The sequence below is a fragment of the Mesoplodon mirus genome (assembly GCF_964341445.2).
Source record: "Mesoplodon mirus genome assembly, chromosome: 10".
NCBI classification, from domain to species: Eukaryota; Metazoa; Chordata; class Mammalia; order Artiodactyla; family Ziphiidae; genus Mesoplodon; species Mesoplodon mirus.
The window spans coordinates 105,192,988-105,219,673 of NC_138986.1; the positions used below are offsets into that span (position 1 = coordinate 105,192,988).

A 26,686-nucleotide genomic window follows, 5' to 3' on the forward strand; every position below is an offset into this window, starting at 1 on the left:
TGCTTTCAATATGACACCATCCCTAGACAAACAATCTTCTTTCAAAGTGCATTCCACTTGTCAAGATATTTTTCAACAGGGCCTTCAACTCATGGGATTTCTCTTTCCACTTTGGTAAAAGAGGCCAAGCAACTCATGGGTCTCTCTCAGCATCCTTGCATCCTTCACATCCCCCACCTCATAACCCCAGGGAATGATCGAAGAGAATAAGAGAGAAATCGGGGACTGAGAAAAGCTGCACCTCTAGGTCTGTGCAAGCAGGATGCAGCCTGCTGTGAGTCTGACAAAGCTCCAGGCCCGGCTGCCCCAGGAGAGAGTCCTCAGACCAGCGGAGCTGACCTCCCCTCTCCCAGGTGGCATGTGGCCGTTCTGTGCCGTCTCACACCACAGGGGCCCTCCGGATGGACACGACAGCATCAGTGAGTCAAGGTCTCTCGCTCCCTGCTTCAAGGTGACACGTTCTCAGTCCCCCGCTTCCTAGAGAAGGTTCACTTTGGCAGAAACCCATGTGCCCCAGACAAGTTGCCCACCACATACCTCCTCCGTTCTCGGCAGTTTCCTGGGACTCTTCATTTTCCAGATGTTTCCTCTTTTGTCGCCGTTCCATCGTACCAACTAGAAGTCTCCCTTAGAAGATGCCTCAAGAGATGTCCAACTCCTCCTCTTCCCTACAGGTTGGCCCTTCTTGGCTCTTGGGCAATCCGTTGAAATGATTCAATACAAAAAAAAATAGTCAAGTCTCCTAAATGGCTGAAAAACGTGTACCACTTAGTGAACCAGCAGTACTGCCTAGTGCTCACCAGGGCTGTTATGTTTGCAAGGTTGCCAGGCGCACAGTGGAATTCTGTGACCTCAGTGATGACATCAGAGCATTCGGTGGACCTAGGTTGAGCACAGTGTCTGCAGTAGCACACGCCCCATTTTCAAGAACAATTCCTTTTTCCCAGCCGTACCTTTCCCGTGAAAGGGAAAGTTTCATACAATGTCTATTATAAATTGTATCATACCATGTCTATTATAAAATTCTCATTTTGATTGGACATCTTTTAATGTCTTATCTAGAGAGATTTAATATGAATATTTTAAATGGTCTCCAGTTTCCCTGTGGATTATTGACATTTTAAACTCTGCACTTCAATTTTCCCTCAATACGTGTAATTTTGTCATGGCTATTTCTGTACTTAAAGATGAGGAACTATATAATTGATTTCTTCATTTTTTCCCCATCTCTTTCCAAGGTACTGCATTTGATTGTGTCTTGCGACTGAGTGAAAAATGCTAGTCCGTGAGTCAGGACATTGGGCCCTTTAGCAAGTAACTCAACCTATCTGGGCTTCAGCTTCTGTATGTGCGATCAAGAGGCTTGAACTAGCTGACTTTTCAAATGCTGTGTTTCTTTGATTCACTCTCACTTACTGATCTGCTCCGTAAGAAGAGGGTCTGTTCTCATAAAGTAACAACAGTCTTTTCCTAACCTTGGGTTGGGCGGAGTTTATCTGTTCGTACTCAGTTTGTTAGTTATATTGCCTTCTACGTATGCTTAGCTCTAAATAATTTATATGGCTCTTGTGACAATTTTTAGATCTTCTTTTTTTCTTATTTTCTTTTACAGTTTCTAATTTGTTATCGCCAGTGTAGAGGAGCCTGATTGACTTTTAAAATTTATTGATCTTGTATGTGTGTGCCTTGTTGAACCGTCTTATTAGTTCCTGCTAGTTTATCTGTGGGTTCTTTTGGGTCTCCTAGATAAATGAGCACATTAAATGTAAATAATGTGTTCTTTGGATAAAGTTTATTTTCTTGCATCTATATATATAGAAGCAATATGTTGAATTGATTTAAATATTTAAATACTTACATACCTGTTATCACAATCTAACGTTCTTTATCTTATTTTCTTTCAATCTATATTATGTGTTAAAGATTTATAAACGTGAATCCGTACAGATCTAGGTCTTTGATTTTTGACTGTTTGATATTATTTCATCACACACGTATAGCATCATTTATTTTCCATTCAAGCATTATTGGACAACTGGATTGTTTCCCTCCCTTCTCTAGAACAAACAACGTTTCCTAGAATATCCCTGAAGATGTCTGACAGTCGAGAAGGGCCAGGCTGCCCGAAGGATTGCTCCTTGCCTTTAGCCACCTTCCAACATGCCATCTCCAGCCAGCAATTTGAAGCACAGCTGAAATGAAAACTCCCCCAAATGTGTAGATGTTAGGAGCTTCTTAGAAGGTGGGAGGTTAATGATAGGCATCCTGCTGGGATCCCAGGGGAGTCTGAGCTGGCCTGAAGATCATCTTCCTCCTCCACGTCTCAAGGGAAACGTGGAGGAAAGAAGACTTCAAAAACTGTGAGTAGGCAGAGCGAGAGAGATTGGGGGGCGAAGCTGTAACTGAGGTCTTGGAGTGGGCTCTGAGGACACAGAGCCTCTAGAGAGCCAGGCTCTGCCTTCTGAGGACTTCTCCCCTAAGGCTGCTCATAATTCAGGTGATACCAGCCATATAGATCCGACTTGGCCCACACTGTCACAGAAAGCCTTATCAGAATCTCTTCTTCTTCATACACTCTTGTGTCTGTTACGTGGTTATTGCCTTTGGTACTCCACTGATGTGAACCACAGTCTCTCGGGGATGGAGGACACTAGTGATCCATCTTGCTCTGTGGCCTCAGTCCACAGCTTGAGGGTAAGGGAAGAGGCCAAATGAAGGTCAAGAAGGAACGATGGAGTTTGAAGAGAAGACCTGAGTTAAGGGTGTCTTCTCAAGTCTTGATGACTGAAATTTAGCTCCAGTACCTGAAGTCCTGCTTGTTCTCAAGGCTGACCACGGGGCTGGGTGCACTCAGTGAAGGAACCGTATACACTTAGTATTTCCTTGCTTGCTCACACTTGCCCTCCTCTGATACACCCTCTGCAAGACTGATCTTCCCCTGAAACAACTTTCCACCTGCTACTGTCATCTCAGGAACATTTGCTTCCCCTTCCTAGTGCTCCCCTAGAATGCCATTGCAGCCAATTCATAATTTGATAATCATGCTGCTTACCATATTCTCAGCAATTTCGGATAAATTTTTTTCGCTTTATTCCATAGTCTTCACCCATCAATTATCTTCCTTAACTTCCTAGCTGCAGGTTAACCCATTCGGATTCATTTCTTTTTCTTTCTCTTCTTTGGCAAATCCTTTCTATCTTTTAAGGTCTTTTTCTTGTCTCTCTACCATCCTGCCTTCCTGAACTTCTTTTTTTTCGTTTAAGTAACTTTTCAATCTCCTTCCCCAATTTCCTCATACACATTGAGAGTTTATTCCTCACACGTTAGACAGCGGTTTATGAATGGCCAGGCATAATGGGCTCAGAATGAGTTGGCACCCCCGAGGTACCTGTCTTGCTGGGGAGCCACAGGTGAAGGGCTGTCTGCTGGACATATGTTTGCATGGAGTCAGGCTGAGTGGCCTCAGGTTGTTTACTCTGCCCTTGTGTGTGTTTCTCGCTAGTTGGTTTCCTCGCCAGCCACCTGTGACCTCCCTCCATCCAGCCTAGGGAATCCTTCTCATCACAGGGGTAGGATGTTTGTCTCGTTTTCCATCACATCCTTTCCCCAAAGTTTGGTTGTGAGTTGTTCCCATTCCAAAGACTTTTCCTCTTTGAAGAGAAAAGAGAAAATCTTTTCTCTCCTTTCCTCTCTCTTCTCTTCTGCTCTATTATCTCCTCCGTCCAGAATGGCCCACTGACTCACATGGGTGTAGATCCGAAGATGGCAAGAAATGCCAGCAATTCTGAAATAATAATATGGATGTATCAGGAGAACTTGAAAACCTTTATCCCGCCACATTAAAAAAAATTGCACTTCCAGTGTATTCAGAGTCTCAGTGTAGAAACACAAATGATAGAGAAATTGAATTACACTCAAGTTTTTCTTTCCTCCTTTCCTGATTTATTCTAATCCTCAAAGTTAACATGATGAACTATTTGTTTTGTAAACTTTCAGACATTTTCTACCCATGCACACTTTTCTTTTTTTCACATAAGAGTGTGAACTAGGTCACTTTCAACATGCTGTGGTTCTGTGATTCACTGTCTCCCACCGAGTCATCCACTGATAAAGTCATCTGTTTCATGGAGAAAGATTTCCAATAGCTAATAGCCAATGTCTGTGGAGTGCTTACTCTGTGTCAGTTTCTTGTAACTACTTTACAGATGTTTTGTACAACGTACCCATGGACCAGGTACAATTATAACCCCCAAGTGACAGATAAGTGTAGATAAATACAAATAAATACAGAGGCCAAGTGACTTGCCCAAGACACTGGGAAGGGCTTCATGTGGAGCCTGAACCTCGACATGCATCGGAATGTCCCCACAGGAGAGAAACCATATAAGTGTGGGGAGCATGGTAAGCACTTCAGTCAGGCCTCAAGTCTTCAGCTTCATCAGAGCATCCACACTGGAGAGAAGCCGTACAGATGTGATGTGTGTGGTAAAGTCTTTAGTCGGTGTTCACAGCTTCAGTATTACAGGCGAGTTTATACAGGGGAGAAACCTTACCAGTGTGAGACGTGTGGTAAAAGCTTCAGTTGGCGCTCCAATCTTATAAGTCATCACAAAATGCATACTGGGGATACATTTTATGAAAGCAGCGAGAGTGGTAAGAACATCAAGGAACTGTCAGAGGATAGAAGTTCTACAAAATGTTGTTTTCAAAAAACTCACGTGCAACGTGAATTCTTGCAAGCGTCAGGTCTCATAGGAGAGAAAGTATTTTAAATTAGTTGGTGTTGAAGCAGTAGCTAAACAGATCCTAGTGTTCAGCAGAGCACACAGCAGAGATCCCTTCTGAGTGGTGCAGTAAGGGCTGCATTCAGAACTTTGACATTTATCAGATGTCACTTAGGAGATAGCACTTAGAAAGGAAAAGAGTTTGGTCTGGGCTTTAACAAAAGTGTAAGGATGAGCTAGTCAAAATTGATGTCCATGAGAATGTGCGCTCCATGAGGGCAGGGACTTGGCTGCTGAATCTACACAACCTTATCATTGACTAGTGATTTTAGGTGTGCTCAGTACTTGTGTTTTAAATAAACCAAAAGGGGGAAATGTATAATATATGAAAGTTGTATCCAGATGGGGAAACCTGCAAAATAAAATTAATTCAGGACATGAACTTTGTTGAAATACTGAAAACCACTGCAGAAAAGCAATCTGCAATATATATTTTTTTAATTTATTTTTGGCTGCCTTGGGTCTTTATTGCTGCACGCAGGCTTTCTCTAGTTGCAGTGAGTGGGGGCTACTTTTCATTGCAGCGTATGGGCTTCTCATTGCAGTGGCTTCTCTTTGTGGAGCACGGGCTCTAGGTGTGCAGGCTTCAGTAGTTGTGGCACGCGGCTGAGCTGCTGTGCAGCATGTGGGATCTTCCTGGACCAGGGCTCAAACCCGTGTCCCCTGCATTGGCAGGCAGATTCTTAACCACTACGCCACCAGGGAAGGGAAGCCCCCCAGTCTTCAATATTAATATGCTATTAGCCTATCGCAACTGGCTCCTTGCCTCCCGCAGCCTCTGTTCTCAAGTTGGGTGGTTATTTGAGACCCCGTCTAGTTTTCCAAGGACTGTGTTCAGTAGAAATTGAACTACCTTGTGATTTTTTTTTCTGATGGTACAGAGTGAAAAAACATGATTAACTTTGCAACAACAGTAACTGCATGGTATACAATTGATTTTTTGTTTGTCAGTATTAAGGCAGGGTTTACTGTAACACTTTGAAAGTGTCACAAAAATTGTTTGTACCTAGAAAAAAAAATTTTAGTTGACCTTGAACTTACTGATTTCTATTTCTCTGCATTTTCATCCAGACTTTGAAATGTTTGCCTTCTAATTATTGTAGCATTTCTTCTAAACTTCTCAGGTAGGGGCTATGCCATATTCTTCCCCCACATCCATGAGGCAAATACCCAGAAAACTTGTAGGAATTTGATAAAATTATCCAGTGTATTATTGAGACAAGACTGACATTTATGTGCTTTTCCCTATTGGTTGCAGTAAAGCATGGTTTCAGGAAAGGAGTATATATATCAGAATATATTAGATCTCTTTGATTTAGAAATCATAGAATTGGAAGTTATTGATTATGAGATTAAAATACCAAAAAGATGAACACCACATCAATGATGTCACTAAATTTTTTAATGGAAATTAGTGTACAGCTGTAAGAAATTGAGTTTTGATAGATTCCTATATTAATCTGAAGCCGGGAAAATGATGACAGGGACTTCCCTGGTGGTACAGTGGCTAAGAATTCGCCTGCCAATGCAGGGGACACGGGTTCGAGCCCTGGTCCAGGAAGATCCCACATGCTGTGGAGCAACTAAGCCCGTGTGCCACAACTACTGAGGCTGTGTGCCACAACAACTGAAGCCTACGTGCTTAGAGCCTGTGCTCTGCAACAAGAGAAGCCACTGCAATGAGAAGCCCGCGCACCGCAACGAAGAGTAGCCCACACTCACTGCAACTAGAGAAAGCCCGCACGCAGCAACGAAGACCCAATGCAGCCAAAAATAAATAAATTAAATAAAAATTTATTTTAAAAATTTATGACATATCATAATCGCAGGAGATACACAATATGGGCTTTGAGAGGTCACAGATTGTAGCCTTCATAGTATAATCAACCATAAATCTTTGTTAGTGTTTGTGTATGTGTGCATGTGCACACATGTATGTGTACATGCATAAGATCATGTGTAAAGGGATACTCTTCCAGAGTGGTTTTCCTAGGCAAGGAGCATTTTGTGATATTTTTCCATTTTATAACTTCATGTTATATTTTTTTCATTGAATAGTGGGTATTGCCAAAGCAGGAAATTATTTTAATAGAATTTGAAAAAGTATTAAATAATTATCCCTTGCAGTTAAGACCTCATATGATTGTTCTATATTGTCATAAGGCATATAAGATCAAAATTATGGTATGAACTCTGGAAGCCAATTTCAAAAACAAAACAGTTCTCAGATTATTTTGCATACACAGAAAAATTCATGAGTTTCAACAGTTGAAGCTTTATTATTTATGCTGTGCTTTAACTACAGATCCATAATAGGGAGAGGGAAAATCCTGGAGCTAGAAACAAAAGTGGATATACCTACATTGTGGAGGTTAAAAAAAAAAAGTTTCTCTTGTTGAAAAGATGCACATGAGGAGAGAACTGAGCCTAATAGCAGAGGACCCTCTGGATGTGGAACCAGTAAGGACAAAGCAGGTTTGGATGGCATTCCATACGCAGACCAATGGTGGTATTTTTAATATAGTTGGTTAAAGGGCTTTATTTAGCAAGTTACAGTTGACCCTTGAACAATATGGGTTTGAACTGGGCAGGTCCACTTATATGCAGGGTTTTTTTTTTAATAGTAATTGCTACAGTACTACATGATCTGTGGTTGGTTGAACCCATGGTTGCAGAATTGCAGATACAGAGGAACCACGGATATGGAAGTCTGACCATAAGTTATTTATACAGATCTGTCTACCCATCCATCCATCCGTCCACCCATCTGTAGAGAGAGAGAGGGAGTGAGTGCACGTGCTAGGTATTTACAGAAGTAGATATGGAAGTGTGAGGATATACAAACACACACATGTGTATGTGATGTATATAAGCATGTATATCCACGTTTCTATTTCAGGGCTGGAGCAAGGAAAGTGTAGAATGATCCTGGAGAAAATTTACTGTGCCAGAAAGTAGGAAAGAGTGGTGGGACGTGTAAAAAGATCCAGCTTGAAGAGACTCACACTGGGTAAATCTGAGCAATTTGACCCTAAAATAAATAATTATCATACAGAATATGAATAAAAAAAGAGGAAGGGAGGGAAGGAAGGGCTCTCATAATAGAATGCCAAACCATAAATATATAGAAGGAATGACGTAATGTAAAAATCATTATTTACAACCATCATAGTAATGATAGGTTCTGGCAAGAGTAATCAATGAATTATAAAACTACTGGTTGAAAGTTTACAAGGAGCAGGATGCTACAAAACCCAAAATATCTCTCCACAAAGTATTGATCACAACAAGAAATACAGTAGGTATAAATTTGGTGAACACTACCTTAGCCAAGAGGTGAACATTATCAATAACAGAACAAACGAACGTTTTAGATCTCTGGGGTAGGATATACTGAGAAGGACGCAACGTTGCTTCAGGATTATTTCTGACAGAAATAAACAACCCGATCTTATCACAAGGAAGCATCCACGTTGAGAGTCTCCTGTTTCACAGTTATGACCACAGGGAGCATAACTGGCCAAAGGTCCCAGCTGCTGCTCTTAAATCCATCACCACGTTTGCCTGGAGGCCGGCCTTGCCCCTGATTGCTCCTAGTCAGCACAGCAGGGATCCTAAGGCAGGCCATTTCTTGGAGACCAGCATTCCTCTGTCCAGTGACCTGTTTTCAAGGACTCTGACAGCCTTGAAGGATTTTACGTAGATGACAAGGCAGTCTCGGATGATTTACCAAATCTTTCTTCCAAATCTTCACTCAGGGTCAGACTTGCACTATGCGCTGATAGTTCTGCCAGCCTTCCAGAGCTCCCTGCCATTTTCTCTCCGATGTTTCCCCTAATGAAATATTTGTTCATTAAAGTCTTTCTCAGCACTTTGCCGTCTAGTTCTTGGAGGACCAGGACAAACCCCAAACCCTAGAAGCATCCCTTTTTGGCTCTTTCTAGTAACCTTCCTTTCCATATGGTAGCCACTAGTTTGTAATGGTGTAGATTCACTTAGCCTATTTTGTACTTGATATAAATGGAGTCATGTAATAGGTGCTATTTTGTGTTGGCTTCATTTGCTCCACAGTATATCCATGACATTTATCCATATTGATGGGAGTGGATACCGTTGATTCATTTTCATTGGTGGATATTATTGCAGTGTGTAAACATATCAAAATCTATTTATTAATCCCATTATTGGTGGGTATTGGGTACTTCCCCATTCTTGGCTATCACAGTTAGTGGTGATGTGAGCAATCTAGAATGTGCCTTGTGCACTTGTTTGAGGGATATTTCTATGGGTGGAACCAAAGGGTTATAGGGTATATGTTCAACTTTGGTAGATACAGTTGACCCTTGAAGAATGCATGGGCATGAGGGATGCATCTGAGTCTTTTATTCCATAGATGTTTTTAAAATCTCTCTCACTTTTGGCCCAAGAGTGCTGCGTTTGGGTTTACGGTGTTTCTTAACTTTGAAATAGTCCAATTTTTCAATTTTTTCTTTCACAGTTGGTGATTTTTTTGGTCTTAAGAAATTCTTCCTACTCCAAGGCAAAAAGGCTGTTATCTTACGTTTCTTTCCTAAAGCATCATTGTTTACTTTTCAAATTTAAGTCTGCAGATCTTCTGGAATTTATATTTTTATATCCTATGCAGTAATGATTAATATTTTTCCCATATGGATATCCAGCTGACTGAGAACCAAGAGTTGACCCTTGGACAACATGGGTTTAAACTACACAAGTGCACTTATACGAGGATTTTTTTTAATAGTAAATACTGCACTACTACACGATCCAAGGTTGGTTCAATCCTCAGATGCAGAATTGCCGATTATGGAGGAACCATGTACGTACAGAGGACTGGCTATAAGTTATACTTGGATTTTCAACTTAGCAGAGGGTTGGCACCCCTAACCCCCTTGAACCCTAGTTCAAGGATCAACTGTATTAGCAAGAGTTCTTTCCCCTCTCTGCTGCAGTGTTTTCTTTTCTTTCTTGTTTCTTTTGGCCGTGCTGCGTGGCTTGCAGGATCTCAGTTCCCTGACCAGGGATTGAACCAGGGTCACCACAGTGAAAGCGCCAAATCCTTACCACTAGACCACCAGGGAGCTCCCTGCAGTGTTTTCTTTTTACACGTTGTTATAATGTCTGTTTCAACATGGATTTTGATGTCTATTATCTTGTCTATCCTTGAGCAAACACCAGACTATCTTATATTGTAGATTTATAGTAAGATTTAATGTGACTCATATCTTTCTTTTCATTCTTCTTTCAGATTGTCCCAGCTCTTCTTTTATTTTTTATTTTTATGTTTTTTTAGATGTTGGGGGTAGGAGTTTCTTTACTTATTTTTGCTGTGTTGGGTCTTCGTTTCTGTGCGAGGGCTTTCTTTAGTTGTGGCAAGCGGGGGCCACTCTTCATCGTGGGGGCCACTCTTCATCGTGGTGCGTGGGCCTCACTATCACGGCTTCTTGTTGGGGAGCACAGGCTCCACACGCGCAGGCTCAGTACGTGGCTCACGGGCCTAGTTGCTCCGTGGCATGTGGGATCTTCCCAGACCAAGGCTCAAACCCGTGTCCCCTGCATTAGCAGGCAGATTCTCAACCACTGCCCCACCAGGGAAACCCCCAGCTCTTCTTGTAGCTCTTTGCTTTCCCACATAATATTTGTAAACATCTCATCAATTTCCAAGGGAAAAAATGCTGATGTTTTTATTGGGGTTTGATTGAGCCTATAGATCATTTTGAGGATTACTGATATCTTTGTAATATTGAATCTTCAAGCCATGAATATCACTATTTTTAAGAATTTCTCTTGGAGAAAAATAAAAGTGGATCCCATGTAATAAAATGTACATAAATAGACTCCAAAATATTTAAAGGACCTACATGTGAAAGATAAGTCTAGAAAGTTAATTTTTAAAAGGTAGAAATATATTTTTTCACCTGAGGAGTTTCAGAAGCACAGATATGAAGAAATTATTGGTTGATTATCTTATAATTAAAGATTTCTATTCCATGAAGAACACAATAGAAAAATTTTAGAAACACGTGCCCAATTAGGAAAGGATACTTGTAATTGGTAAAACTGAAAAGGTATTAATAATCAGAATATGTAATAGAAATGAGGAAGAAAAAGATAGCATCCACATTAGAAAATGGGGCAAAAGTTGTAAGTAGACACTTATAGATGAAGCTACCAAGCATTTGAAAAAAGATCAAACTTATTAGAAATCAGAGAAATTTAACTAAAACAAGATACTACTATACATTTAATACACTAGCAAAATGGTGATGAGTCGTCCAAATGAAGGTAAGTGGTTGCACAAAAACCTGACGTGCAACTCTTTGGTAATCTGGACTGGTGTAGCCGTTCAGGAAGTCAATCGGGCTATATTATTAAGGTATACATATTTGCTATGAAATAATTTCCCTCGGGTATGTACTCCAAAGAAATTCTCAGATACGTCTATAAACAAATGTAAGAAGATGTTTATTTTATTATCATTGGCATGGCAGTTGGAAGAGTACAGGTAAAATGTGGGTGCAGAAAATGGAACTCTATGAAACAAATTAGATAGATGGGTGAATGTTTTTTTTGTTTGTTTGTTTCTCTGCGGTACGTGGGCCTCTCGCTGTTGTGGCCTCTCCCGCTGCGGAGCACAGGCTCCGGACCTGCAGGCTCAGCAGCCATGGCTCACGGGCCCAGCTGCTCCACAGCATGTGGGATTTTCCCAGACTGGGGCGTGAACCCGCGTCCCCTGCATCGGCAGGCAGACTCTCAACCACTGTGCCACCAGGGAAGCCTGGATGGGTGAATCTTAAAAATATACTCCTGAATGAAGGAAATAAACACCAGAATGAATTTTATGACACAATATTATTTATATGAATTGAAAATATACACAAGTGCACATTTTGCACAAGAACACACCCAAAAGAAAACACATCAAACAAATTAGAATGGTAATGGTAGCTTACGGGGTAGAGAAGGGAGTGGAGGGTGCCATAGGGAACAGGAGGTGAATAAATAAAACTTAATCATGTTACCGTATTTCATCATGCTATATCCAAGATTTCACTTTACTTGTAGTGGAAAGAAATCCTGTGTGCTATGTTGGCTTAAGTCAGGAAGAGTTCTTGGAGGATATTTTCCTGAAAGAATTTGGAACACATTTTTGAAAAAATCTTTGTTTATACTATGGATGATCTTTTTTTGTTTGTTTTGTTTGTTTCTTTAATTTCTGTTTTGTGGGTGTGTGTGGGATCTACTTTATTTTGTATTTCATTCATCTGATCTTATATTTTTCCATCTGCCTTCTTCAGTTTTATTATTCATTTATTAATTTCCTGAAATGGATGTTTTCTGAATCAATTTTCAACTTCCTTTCTACTTTGTTTTGTTTTGTTTTGTTTTTGTTTTCCTTGCTGTACGCGGGCCTCTCACTGTTGTGGCCTCTCCCGTTGCGGAGCACAGGCTCCGGACGCCCAGGCTCAGCGGCCATGGCTCACGGGCCCAGCCGCTCCGTGGTATGTGGGATCTTCCCGGACCAGGGCACGAGCCCGTGTCCCCTGCATCGGCAGGCGGACTCTCAACCACTGCGCCACCAGGGAAGCCCCCCTTTCTACTTTAATATATGCTTTTAAGGCTCAACATTTCCCTCTATGTATGTGTTCAAATCTCCAGATCCAATTGTGAATTTGAATGTTTCTCTTCATGGTTCTGTCAATGTTTGCTTTATAAAGTATCAGCTGAAGTTATTAGTTTCTGAGAATTTGAAACTTTTATGACTGTGAAGTGTCCCTCCGTATGTCAAGTAATGCTTTTTCCTTCCCCTTAAAGTTCACTTGGTCAAATAGCAATGTCACAGATTTTATAATTACAGAAATAACTTGAGACCTAGGATGTTGATGTCTGTCTCTAGAAAGGATTTTCTCTTGCTTCTGCACGGGTTGTAAGATGCTAACAAAACACGTTCACCTTTACACAATTTCAGGGAATGAGGTGTTTTGGCGTTTGGCTTCAGTCCCTGCCAAAGAAAGCCCAGTTTCCTTCTCCCCTTATTCCAATGGTGAAACTCTTTGGGGTTTACCAGGAAGCCTTCGTGGCTGGTAATGCTTTTATGTCGCTTAGCCTCTGGAAGACGTCCAAAATTCTACTGAGTTTGTACGCCTTTCAATGAACAGAATCTACACTCTTCTGAGGCCTACACAGTAGAACGGCAAGACGGCCTGAGACCTTCTCAGGGATTCCGGAAAGTGAAAACCAGAGTGAAAACATGTAGTCCAGAGCTCGTGCCGGTAGGCACCCCCGCACCCACCCTTGCATTCTGGGACATGTAGTCCAGAGCTCGTAAACTCGTGTAGTCCCATATACTGCAGCTACAGTAACGCCTCGCTGTAAAGGTTTACCCGCGGAATTCTGGGAAATGTGGTCCAGGAGTTCCGGGTTAGTCGCAGGCACTTCCGCCCCAGGAGGACACGCAGCAGCCATGTTTTGCCTGAGGACGGTGTTTCAGGTCCGCTCTTCACGACCCATTCAAGCTTCCCCTTTGCAGACCTTTCATTTGGGGAGAAAGAGGAGGAGCGGCTAAAAGCGGAGGTTTGAGGGCCTGGAGTGGTGATGTACGTCCCGCGGGCGGAGCTTCTTTGCGTTTGGTAACGTACCCGGGATGGGGTGGGCTCAGGTCGTGCCTCCTGGGGTTTGAGGGTCTCCCCGGTTTTCTTCACCCCTAACCTGACCCCGTCCCCCACCTATGAGCTAGCCCTACCGCTTCATACGGCGTCACACTGGGTGAGTTGCTTAACTCCTCTGTGCCTCCGTTGCTGTTCGGTAAAAGGGGGGAAAAAGGAATGCCTTGTTAATATAGTGTTGTGAGAAGAAACGAGATAGCACAAGTAAAAGGTCTACAACTGCCTGATACATTGTTGGTGTTAATACTACGCTAATTCGGGAGGCAGCCATTTCGCAGCGGGATTCTGTGAGCCCAGGAAGCTGAATTGTCCTGGACTCCTGGCCTGTTTTGGGAGGAGAGGACTTGTAGCTGGTACGGGGGCGGAAGGGGGTGCGGTATGAATTAGTGGGGATGGAAACACAGCCCTGGTATTTCACAGTCTCCTTTCCTTCCCCAGCCCTGGCTTCTCACAAAGCACTACACGGAGGAAGAGGCAACAGAGCCCCACGTGAGTAGGACTTGGCATTCTTCTCCTTAAGGTATTCCTATAAATTGTAGAACGTATGAGACATGGGTAACGATGATAACTGAGCCTTGGTCACTAATTTCCATTCTAAAAGCTTTATGCAAATGAACACTTTTCCATCAGGCGGTGGCTCTGTGAATTGGTACTGCTGTTTTCTCTACTTTAAGGCTGAGGAGCTGGGGGCAGGGAACACAACCCTGTTGGCCCATCCTCACCCAGATGGTAGGAGGCAGAGCTGGGGTTGGGACCCAGGCAGTTTGAGTCCAGCAGCTGAGTTTGCTAATCCCTTTGGTATATTCTCTTTGAGCATAGGGCACTGGCTAGAATCATATCATGAAAGGAGGTCGGGACTTAATTGTGGGGACCTTGAGAGCAAGGTTTAGGCTATTTTATGAGTTTTTAAGATAGTTTTCTCAACTGGGTCATTTATTTTATTTCAAATAATATGTATATCATAGAAGTAGCATAATCATTATGGAAAAATGCAGATATATACATAAAGAAAAATTTTAATTATCTGTAACTTTAGGATGTAAAGATACCAGTTGTTAATGTTTTCGTGCCTTTTTGTCTGGTTACTCTTCGTGTATGTTTCTGTGTCGTGGAGGCTGTTCTTTGTGGGACTGATGTTACACTGCAGGGCTACTCAAATTGTGGTCCACAAACCAGCGGCCTTGGCATCACTTGGATAGAAGTGCCCAGCCTTGAGCCCCATTCGAGACCTTCTGATTTATAATTTCTGCGTAGGGGGTCCAGGAGGCTGCGTTCCAACAAGATCCCGCAGTAATTCACATGCACGTGAAAATTCGAGAAGCTCAAGAGAGGGTCTTTTCTGGAAACTGAGGCCGAGGAAATTGACCCTGCTGGATGTAACAGATAAAACTGAGCTGGATTCACCAAAGGCCTACTTAGTCCAATGACTTTATTCCCCCACTAATTATTGTCAACTGTCAGGGCCCCTTTCAGAATCCTGAATTGAGCAGAAGACAGCTAGCAAGTGTAGAGTCAAAATGGAGGTCGTTAGAAGTTGTGACGATATCTCTCTCCCAAGCTTTGGGGAGTGGAATCATTGCCATCTTTTGTACTAGATCGAACCCGGGCCCCCTGCATTGGGAATGTGGAGTCTTATCCACTGCACCACCAGGGAAGTCTCCCATTTATTTCTTAAACTTTCCTATATTTATAATGATATAATTACAATTCAGATTCCTGTCTTTTTTTCATTTGAATTAGGTATGGACTGTCAAACTATTTTTTACTGTTGTTGCAGAATCCTGGCTTTTATTAGTTCTCTTTACCTCTGTGCATAATTGTCAAAAGGGTACTTCCTGTTTAAAAAGAAACTTAACGTCTTTTTATACCTTTTGTAAAAAGTTGTCCATGTCAATTTAAATATTATTGTTGCAGTCACAAAATCTTTACGAAGACAAGCAGAGATTTTCGGAAGTCTATAAAGACTCTCACATAACAGGGCAACAACGTAGGACCTCCACATGTCTGACAGTCTTCTGTTGGTAGAAATCACATCTCTAAGGATAATTTCTCACTAAAATATCATCTGCTTTACCGCAGTTGCTAAGAAATAAGAAACCCTGACAGTGGTGTTCTCAGAGCTTCCTACCTTATGACGATCTCACGAGGTGGATGCCCGTGTTCTCCCCTACTGGCAGAGGACAGAACTGAGGCGAAGAGATGTGAATAACTTGCCCAGGGTGACACTGCTCGTGAATGGCGTAGCCTGATCAGAGCCCATGCATATTGACTCCAAAACCTACTCTGACTTACATGGTCTCTGTTTACACCATACCCAGAATAAGAATGACCCCTGTGGAAGCTGCAGGCACACTGTGAGGGGGCCACTGTGTATGGATGGGCAGGTCATTCCTCACACAGCCACTGAGGGGGTTCACGGGGGCATCTGGTATCTGCGTGGGGCTCTGCTCATCAAGCATAGTCAGCTGTAGCCACCCCGAGGACTGGGAGCCTTGGTAATTCACAATGAGCACCACGTGGGTTAGTGACTTCTTTTTCTTTAAACCAGTTTCCAGTTTGACTTCTTCTTTCCCTGTCTGTCTTGCTAGGACTCTGCACTGCCCCAGAAGGAGAGAGAAAATGAGCACATTCCAGGTGAGTAGAGCTTGCCTTTCTTGCTGTTAAAAACGCCATTTTTGTACTCAGGTTGGACACAGGTTTTCCTCCTTTTTTCTTTTTCTTTTTTTTTTTTTGATTGGAGTATAGTTGATTTACAATGTATTAATTTCAGGTGTACAGCAAAGTGATTCAGTTATACATATATATACATATATTTTCAGATTCTTTTCCCTTATAGGTTATTACGAAATATTGGGTATAGTTCCCTATGGGTTTTCTCTTTCAAGGAGAGTCTAAGCATATGAGGACCTGAGTGTGCCATGTGTGCTTTTTTTAAAATTCCTGTTAAATTTAATTGGTTTCGGTTTTAATTTGTTTTATTTCATCATTTTTTTATTTTACAAGTAAAAGAAAAATTAAGGGAAATGAAGGACATCTTCCAGTCTACCGCTTACCTGCTTACAAATTAGCTGCTTTTATATGTCTGTAATCTCTCCATCATATGTATTCATGGATGTGTATTTGTATTTATAACATAGATACAGTTTTAAATTGTTTTTTTCATTTAATACTAGCTAACATTCACTTTTAATTGCTTTATCATGTTCCTGCAAACTTATGCACCTATTTTTTTTTTTTGCGGTACGCGGGCCTCTCACTGTTGCGGCCTCTCCTGTTGCGGGGCACAGGCTCCGGACGCGCAGGCCCAGCGGCCGTGGCTCACGGGCCCAGCTGCTCCGCGGCATGTGGGATCTTCCCGGACCGGGGCACGAACCCGTGCCCCCTGCATTGGCAGGCGGACTCTCAACCACTGCGCCACCAGGGGAGCCCTGCACCTATTTTTTAAACTATTCTTCATTCACAGACATTTAGTTTAAAGACTTCTCCTGTTTTAGGAGCACTACAGTGACAGTGTTCCTGATTTAACCTGTTTCTCAAAATATCTGTTCTGAAGCATATTGCCCCTTTTTGCCCTTAACATAGTAGGTTTAGGTATTCAGAATTTAAGAGGTATGTTTTACATGTGGTGCCTTGGATGTTTTTTGGTAGAATATCCAAATACGGCAGAGCACAGCAGGATCAAACTGCTGCTTCACGCAGAAAAAATCATGTATTGTTAGAAGTTTTCTCACGACCAGAGTTAGATTCAGTCTTCCCCATGCTTGAGTCAGACCCTTTGTGTATTTTATTTACTGGTTTGTTTCTTTTTCCATCTTATATTTTTTTCTAATCAGAGTAATACATGACCTTAGTTGAAAAAGTCCAGTGGTACTTAAAGCACTTGTCACTGCATAGACAGCTCAGAACAATTGTATAAAGAGGTGCTTGGTTTCATCTTTGTTTTAAATATAAAGAATCGGGGTTGTGAAAAAAGGAGGAACCAACTCAGACTCACCCAGAAAACCAAGGGTCTGGAGTCAGAGTATTGCATTCAAGCGAAAGACAGGAACGGGGAAACAGAGAGTTTTCATTCAGAGACCTGGCATGGCCTTTTGGTTAGTTTCCACATATAACACTCCTTCTCAGCTGGTTCCCACCTCAGTGAGAAAGCAGGTGCCATCAAATACTGCCAGGACTAAATTGGTAACTGTTTCTGGGGCACTTGGCAATAATAATTAAAGAGTGAAAGCTTTTTAGTTCAGGATCCAGTGGTTAGAATTCTAGGGAGTTTACTTATGAGTTGTCTGAGAGCCCCAGGTAAATACACAAAGCTTTCTCTTTCATAGCTGCACGTCCGGTGAGGCTGAGGAAAGTCAGTGTGTGGCATTGGCAGGATGGAAAGAGGGGGTGCTGGGAAGTCTGCACACCTCACAGGAGCCGGAGCAACTTCCCATCCTCCTCGTCTCCTCGGGGCTGCCCCTCTTCCACTGGCCACTGGGTATAAGATTGAGGTGGTGTTGTTTGTCGTAGGAGGCGGTGACCTTCAAGGACGTGGCCGTGGCCTTCACAGAGGAGGAGCTGGGGCTGCTGGACTCGGCCCAGAGGAAGCTGTACCAGGATGTGATGGTGGAAAACTTCCGGAACCTGGTCTCAGTGGGTGAGGACAGCCTTTCTCTGCGAGTGTCTTTGTGACCTTGGTGTTTCAAGGCTTTGGGCCTCTTGAGGTGGTTCCCTGAGTTTGGGGACCAGACTTTTGCAATTCCTGTGGGACACGAGAGGATGTCTCTGGTCTTTCCAAACAGTGTGTTTCAGGTCCTTTTCAATTATTTTGTAAAAGAACTGTAAATCGACAGTATCTTGCTGTACCTTGTGTATTCTTCTTCAGATTTCCCTCCCCGCCATTAGTGGATCATAAAGCCAATTTATTGAGCCCTACGTGTGATTTTTTAATGAAATAAAATAGTATAGAAAATATCAGAGTTTCTTAGGAAGAGTACAACACATTGCAGCAGAAACTCTGGGCGATGGCATGAGTGGTGTGAGAGCCAGTGGGAACAGATTTCATGAAAGGAGACATTGGTTAGATATAGGTCATTCAAGCTTCGTTTTAGTAATGTATACTTTTCTACCTGTGTATCTAGGTTGTGAAATAAATGCTGTTTCTTCAGTGGGTCGTGATACAAAGTTTGAAAAACACAGCTTTCAATACCTTGAATATGCAGTTGGAACTCAAATTTCTAGTAAACTTTCGCTCTAGCCCGTTCATGTGAACTTGTGACTTTGCATGTTCTCATTCTTCAAACGAGATACAAAACATATAGAAAGAGAAGAGAGGCTTTGGTTGATGAATTCAGCAACCCAGATAGAAATTTAGGTGAGAACCAAGCAGCCGTGAGTTCCTGTGGTTAGCTCTCTATCTGTTTTGCTTCTCACCAGCCCTGTGCTGTCCATCACCTGGTCCCAGTTGGAAATCTCTTTCCAGGATTATTGCATAGTCTTTGTACTGGTCACCTGTTGCCACCCTTCTCCTCCCACAGTTTGTTCTTTAGGTGGCAAAGTGATCTTTTGTAACTTTAAGTCAGGTTATGTTCTTGTTTCAAAATTCTCTTGTGGCTTCTTTTACTTAGAATAAAAACCACTTAAAGTGGCTTCTAGAGCCTTCTGTGGGCTGCTGTTCGTTCACCACCACCTCCCTGAATACACCACCTCTCCTCCCTCTTACCCTATCTTTTCCAGACCTGCAAAGGATGCTTCTGCCACAGAGCCTTTTCCTGGTCCTTCTCTCTGCCTGGAATACTCTTTCACCTGTAATCTTTTAGGCCTCTACTTCTTTCAGTCAGTCACCTTAAAGATGAGGAGGTGGCTGTCCTCTGACCACCCTATGGAAAATACAGTCCTCTCTTTCTCACTCTCTCTGCCCTGCCTTGCTTTGTCTCTAAGCGTTTCACTCATGTACATTTTGTTCACCTGTTTCTCACCTCTCTGTCTTCCACTGGAGGGTAATCCAGGAGTGCAGGAGGAATTCGGGCTGTTATATGTTTATTGCTCACTAGCCTCAGTGCTTAGCATAGTCTTGGTACATGACAGGAACTCTTAAATATTTCTTGAATAAACGAATGAGTTAATGGATAGAGAAATTAGCCTTCCATGAAAATAGCTAGTAGGCGGTGAACAAATCCGAGTGAATAAGGGATATTGCTAAATGTTTTTTTGTCTTCAAATGAATTCCTAGCCTAATTCTAACTTCTCAGGTGCCCATGATGTGTGTATGTGTGTGTTTGCCTTTCTGTACAAGTTGGCCCTCATCAACTTGCACAAAAAATATGTATAGAACCTGTAATTATAACCAAACTGAGTAAAATGCTTTCCCTGTGACTTTCCTTGAGCTCTCAGTAGCAGAGCAAATTCATTTGGGGAGGAAATACTGTTTTGAATGAGGATTCTTATGTCTACTTCTTAGGTAACCGTCCCATAGAAGGAAAGAAATTTCTATTTCCTTATCCCTTATACCAGGGGAGAACAGGTCTCAGAAAACAGCCAGCTGGTGAGTTAGCCTTTCCCTTAAAAGATTTGCCCCGCTGCATCCCATTTGCCTCCTCCAAAGCCCACCTCACTAATAAGAAATCGATCTTTGTTAGCTCTACAAACATTTTGTGTGTGTGTGTGTGTGTGTGCATTTGTATGTACCTTGTAGAAGGCATTTTAGATAATGTCACCTTGAGTGCTTTGATCATTCTTTAATAGTTTCTAGTCTGTTTCTTCTCAATACTTATCACAGGCTATGGAATTTATTCCCAGCTCACTCATAAAGCCCATTCTTCACTTTGGAACTCATTCTTGTTAAAGACCAATGTATCTGTGTCCAAAAATTTTCCATGCTGTTTTTAAAGAGACAGCATTCTTCCCTAGCCTCTAAATTTTGACTCCTGCTTGGCAGGGGGAGTGGAGGAACATATTAGGCAGCACAAATGCCTGAGAAGGATCCAGTGCATAGGTCTTCATGCTCTTTTTTAACCCCACTGATTCTTAGACCCTTTTTAAAAATTAATTAATTGTTGGTTGCATTGGGTCTTCGTTGCTGCATATGGGCTTTTCTCTAGTTGTGGTGAGTGGGAGCAGCTCTTGGTTGTGGTGCGCAGGCTTCTCATTGCAGTGGCTTCTCTTGTTTCAGAGCACGGTCTCTAGGAACGCGGGCTTCAGTAGTTGTGGCACGTGGGCTCAGTAGTTGTGGCTCACGGGCTTAGTTGCTCTGCGGCATGTGGGATCTTCCCGGACCAGGGCTCGAACCTGTGTCCCCTGCACTGGCAGGCAGATTATTAACCACTGTGCCACCGGGGCAGTCCCGGTTTTTATCCCCTTTCATATCCTCCTCAGCACTAACCCCTTTGGTGTGCTGCCGCCTCGGGTGCAGCCTTTCAACTTAAGCAAAACTGTACTTTCCAGTCCTTTTCCTGTATCTGATACCTGACTTGTAAAAGCTGTTTCGCTTCTCTGACTTGGTTCAAACTTAACCTGGGATTCAGAATTGTAGAGAATCCTAGAAATCAAACTGAGTTCACCTGTGCATGCATTTCTTGAGCCCTGACTAACTGCTAGGCACTGTTAAAGCTGTGAGCACAGCAAAATGCTTGTCTTTATTGATACTGTGTTATGGTAGGAATGACATGTAATTTTTGAAAGATGATTTAAATAGTATGTCAGAGTAGTCATTTGGTTTTAAATGGGTTTCATTAATGCTAAGTATTTGGGAGTTTAACAGACCATCTCTTGGTTTCTGTTAGTATATAAACCAGAGAACTTCATTTGTCGTGCGAAAGATGAGCTGAACCATCCTGAGGCTCATTAAAGTCTCATACTGTGTCTTAAGTGCAAAATCTTGAATCTTTGAACAAAGCTTTCACGTGTCCACATCTCTGAATTCTCTGTCCTTCTAGAAGAAAACAATCAAAGTGAGTTGAGGGCCGTTCAAGACAGAGGATCACGTGAAGAGCTTTCCTGCTGGCAAATCTGGCAACAAATTGCAAATGACTTAACCAGATGCCAAGACTCCATGATAAATAGTTGTCAGTTCCACAAACAAGGTGATTCCCCCTGCCAGATTGGGGCAGGACTCTATTCAAATTTCTGAAGATGAGAACCGTATATGAAATGATAAAGCAGGTGATCCCAGTAGTACTGGAAATGCAAGGTTTGCAACTTTGAGAGCCCAGGATTCTTGGAGGAAAACTTCATTGGCTGAGTCACAGAATTATCAGCATAGACACCAGCAAATTTCCATGAAAAATAAACTGTGTCAGTGTAAAGAGGATGTTGACACCATCAGTTGGATTTCACATCACCTTGATGCTCATGGAGTACACAAGGGTCAAAAATCTTATGGCTACAGTGACTATAGAAAAGATAGCACGAGGGTTTCAACACTGGATCAGAATACCATGATTCACACAGGACAAAAACCTTACCAGTGTAATGAACGTAAAGAAACCTTCACCGATCGCTCCACCTTTGATCTTCACCAGCAATTGCACTCAAAAGAGAAGTCTCATACGTGCAGTGAGTGTGGAAAAGGCTTCCGTTACAGCTCGGTTCTTCATATTCATCAGAGAGTTCACGCGGGAGGAAAACACAGTGAGTGTGATGAGTGTGGCAAGGAGTTCAGTCAGAGCTCACAGCTGCAGACTCCTCAGAAAGTCCACACTGTAGAGAAACCATTCAAATGTGGGGAATGTGGGAAAGGCTTCAGCCGTAGGTCAGCACTTACCTATTCATTGTAAAGTCCACACGGGAGAGAAACCTTATAATTGTGAGGAGTGTGGGAGGGCCTTCAGTCAGGCCTCTCACCTTCAGGACCATCAGAGAGTCCACACTGGGGAGAAACCATTCAAATGTGACACATGTGATAAGAGCTTCAGTCGGAATTCACACCTTCAGTCCCATCAGAGAGTCCATACGGGAGAGAAACCGTACAAATGTGAGGAGTGTGGGAAGGGCTTCATTTGTAGCTCAAATCTATGCATTCATCAGAGGGTCCACACAGGAGAAAAACCCTACAAATGTGAGGAATGTGGGAAAGGCTTTAGTCGGCCTTCAAGTCTTCAGGCCCATCAGGGAGTCCACACTGGAGAGAAATCATACATACGTAATGTGTGTGGTAAAGGCTTTACTCTGAGTTCAAACCTTCAGGCACATCAAAGAGTCCATACAGGAGAGAAACCATACACATGTAATGAGTGTGGGAAGAGCTTCAGGAGGAACTCCCATTATCAAGTTCATCTGGTTGTCCACACAGGGGAGAAGCCCTATAAATGTGAGGTATGTGGGAAGGGCTTCCGTCAGAGTTCATATCTTCAAATCCATCAGAAGGCCCACAGTGTAGAGAAACCTTACAAGTGTGAGGAGTGTGGGCAGGGCTTCAATCAGAGTTCACGACTTCAGATCCACCAGCTGATCCATACCGGTGAGAAACCATACAAATGTGAAGAGTGTGGGAAGGGATTCAGTCGTAGAGCAGATCTTAAAATTCATTGCAGAATCCACACCGGAGAGAAACCGTATAATTGTGAGGAGTGTGGGAAAGTCTTCAGGCAGGCCTCAAATCTTCTGGCCCATGAGAGAGTCCACAGCAGAGAAAAACCATTCAAATGTGAAGAGTGTGGGAAGAGCTTTGGTCGGAGTTCACACCTTCAAGCCCATCAAAAAGTCCACACTGGAGAAAAGCCATACAAATGTGAGGAGTGTGGGAAGGGCTTCAAGTGGAGCCTGAACCTCGACATGCATCAGAGGGTCCACACAGGAGAGAAACCATATAAGTGTGGGGAGTGTGGGAAGCACTTCATTCAGGCCTCAAGTCTTCAGCTTCATCAAAGCGTCCACACTGGAGAGAAGCCGTACAGATGTGACAGATGCAGTAAGGTCTTCAGTCGGCCTTCACAGCTACAGTCTCATCAAAGAGTGCACACAGGGGAGAAGCCTTACAAGTGTGAGACCTGTGGTAAGAGCTTCAGTTGGCGCTCCAGTCTAACAGTTCATCACAGAATCCATGCTGCTGATAAATCCTATAAAAGTGAGAGGAGTGGTAAGACCATCAGAGAGCCCACACACGAGAAAAGTTCCATAAAATGAGTAAAACAAAAACAAAAACAACTCAGGTGTCATGTGAATTCTTCCAGTCATCAAGTTCAAAAGAAAAAAAAATCATTTGTTTCATTAAAGTCGGTGTTTCAGCCATAGCTCAACATGTCCCAGTAGTCAGGAGGCCACACGGCAGAGAACTCTGGTAAATGGTGTAGTAAGTTGGAACTTTGACCTCTATTAAATATTAGGGGAGAAGCCTTAGTGTGAGTTTTAGCAGGCCTTGTACAAAAGTATGATGAACATGCCAAAATGTATGCCCATTACAACGTAAATTCCACGAATGCAGCGACGTTTGTTCTGAATCTACAGTCTGAACATTGTCAGCTACTTTGTAGGTGCTCGATATTTGTTCAGTTAATGAATGAGGAAAAACTTTTTGAAAATTATGTTGCAATCCCCTCCAAAATTTCATAAAAATTTGTATTCAGAGCAGTTAACCTAAATCTGGCCTTAAAAGTAATTCAGGGAGACAAAAATTTGAAGTGTTAGAAAACCACTCAGTATTGCAATTTGTAATATTAATGTGGCATCGTCCTGTTATGATGAGCTCCATTTGTCTCCCCCCAGCCTCGCTTCAAGTTGGATCTTATCTTGGACTTCGTCTATCTAATATTCTGTGAATCTTATACAGTACAAATTTAGTTATCTTTTGTGACAGTATAGACTTACTGAAAATGGATTGTTCATCTTGCAATACAGAAAGCATACTGTTGACCCTTTTTTCAAGAATGTCAAGGCAGAGGTTTAAGTGTCAGAAAGAGTTACTAATGACAGTGACAGAGGACAAACGTTTCTTAGTAAATGAACTGATCGTTGGTTTCTTATTCACCACATTTCCGTCTAGGTTTTGATGTGATTGTCTCCCAAGGGTTTTAGCATTACTTTCATCAAGACTTCTTAAGTAGAGAAAAGAGGCTGTTTGAAGTAGATTACTTTTGTCAAGTTCTCTATCTCCTTACTCCTCTCTGGCCTGAGATAAAAAGAAAAAAATTATTTGTTGAAATCTGGTAATTTCATCAAACATTTATTCAACGACTGACTTGCACACTTTTTCCTAGCGGTGGATTGAAAAATTGATTTTCAAAGTGAAGTTGCTGAGTACATATCAAAACATAGAACGTGCGTCCCTTTGATATAGAAATCACAGAATAGGACCTTATAATTAGGAAATTCAAATAGAAAAGGTGAGTAGCATGTCAATGTTACTAAATTTTGTAAAAGTGAAATATTCAATAGGAATGTCTTTATATTTTAAGATAGTTATGTAATAACAGGTCTGTTAAAATGATGGCTTAAACTTAATGACAGAAGCATGTAACAGTTTAATGTATTTTAGGTAGGTACATCACATACCTTAATCAAACATGTATGTGTGTGTGTTAATGCATCCTATCATCTGTAAAGGGATATTCACCCTTAGGTAAACAGTGGCAAGGTTTTCAGGGATTTTTTCCACATGTAACTTCCATATTTTAAATTTTTCATTGAGCATCAATTTTCCAGTAAAATACTGTTACTTTTATAGTAACATAGGTAGTAAAATAATGTAAAATATAATATTAAAAATTACTAAGAACATATTAATCCCTCACAGTAAGAAATCCTATCATCATGAGGTATACATATATATGGCCAAAATTAAGGAATAGACCTCTAGAAATCAGTTATAAAAAGAAAAAATGTATATGGTTATTCAAAGATACAGAATAGTAGTCAGTGTAACGGTCTATTTATAATTAATGCATTTGAAGTTTAGGATAAATCCATGCAGCCCAGAATATTCTGTTTTAATTCCAACAGTAGAAATTTACACATCCTAGTTCTCCTCATCAGGCTTCCTTACTGGGTGAATGGATGGATAGCTCGGGGTACCGGCTTGTCCTTTCAAGTGCTTGGTCTGACTGGAGAAGTAGCTGGGTCGTTCCAGACACTATGACACAGAGAACCATTAGCTGTGGGAAAAAAGGAACTTACCCCCCAAAAAACTTTTTAAAATTGTTTACAAAGTAACAGTGATTGGGCAAATCCTGAAGATAGAGAGTGGAAATAGGTAAGTTTTAGAGGTAAAATTTATCAACGATTCCCTAAGGAAAAATGTGCATAGGGAAGAAACCTAGAATGATGGGAACAAGTTGTTAAGGAGGAGGTTTGCATACCATTTCCTACTTTTTAGTCATTTCACTGATGTTTAACACTTACTTGGTTAAAGGGCTTTACTCAGCAAAAGATGTATTTAATGTGAGAGGCAGGTTTCCAAGATTGGTTTCCTAGACCACACCTTCACATGTGTATGTAAAGTCCATGCTACCTCAAATTGCATTGCATTAGATGTCAGAAATCCTAGGGCTTTCTTGTTTGGTTTGGTTTGGTAGATATCAAACCACCAACTCTCAAGGTAATTTGTAGTTTAGTGAGTTAAGTCAAGGGCTGGAAAACTACCTCTTGTGAGCCCAACCTGGCTCATTGCCTTTAAAGCTTTATTGGAACATAAAAGCTCTTTATTGGCCCATCCATTTATTTACCATCTTTGAGTGTTTCCCATTGTGCTGACAGTGTTCAGTGGTTGTGACGAGCACTGATGGCCCACAAAACCTAAAATATTTACTTTCTGGCCCTTGAGAGAAAAAGTCTGTTGATCCCTGTGGTAAGCCCAAAAGGTTTGTCTCTGTAAGTGAAAGACCACAAGTAGAGCAGAACTTAGACTTGGTTCAGTGAGGATTCCCGAGAGGTTTCCTTTTTGATTCTCATATCTGCCCTTCTGGTTGACCTTGTTCTTTAGTTTGGTTCAAAGACAGTGGTAGCAACTAGGGACTACCTGTTTCTTTCTTCACATTCAATGAAAGAGCTGCTCTTCCATTCTTAGTGTTGAGTAGTTCACAACTCACTCCCAGTGCATGGCTTCCTCTAACCTTGACTCCCACCTATGCTAAAGACTAAATCTTTAGCTTTGTATCCAGTTCCATTGGCCTTTGTAGGGCCTTCAGTTTCAACTCCCAGTTGATAGCTTGAGCTCGAAATCTGTTTTTACCGTTGGGGATTTTCTGTCTTAGCTTTGAGCTTGGCTACATAGCAACACTTTGGGGGACTTGTTATAATCAGCATTTC

General features: G+C 42.0%; 1 protein-coding gene across 1 annotated transcript in view; it reads right to left on the reverse strand.

Annotated features, from left to right (window-relative positions):
• Nucleotides 1–2,351: 2,351 nt before the first annotated feature.
• LOC309811217 (protein FAM170A-like) overlaps nt 2,352–26,686 on the reverse strand; it is a gene marked incomplete at both ends in the record, with an annotated part of 227,397 nt that continues 203,062 nt past the window's right edge. Inside the window, one exon of the mRNA XM_082633805.1 lies at nt 2,352–2,358. Within this exon, the coding sequence (XP_082489931.1) occupies nt 2,352–2,358 (7 nt within the window). The remainder of the gene's footprint in view (nt 2,359–26,686) is intronic.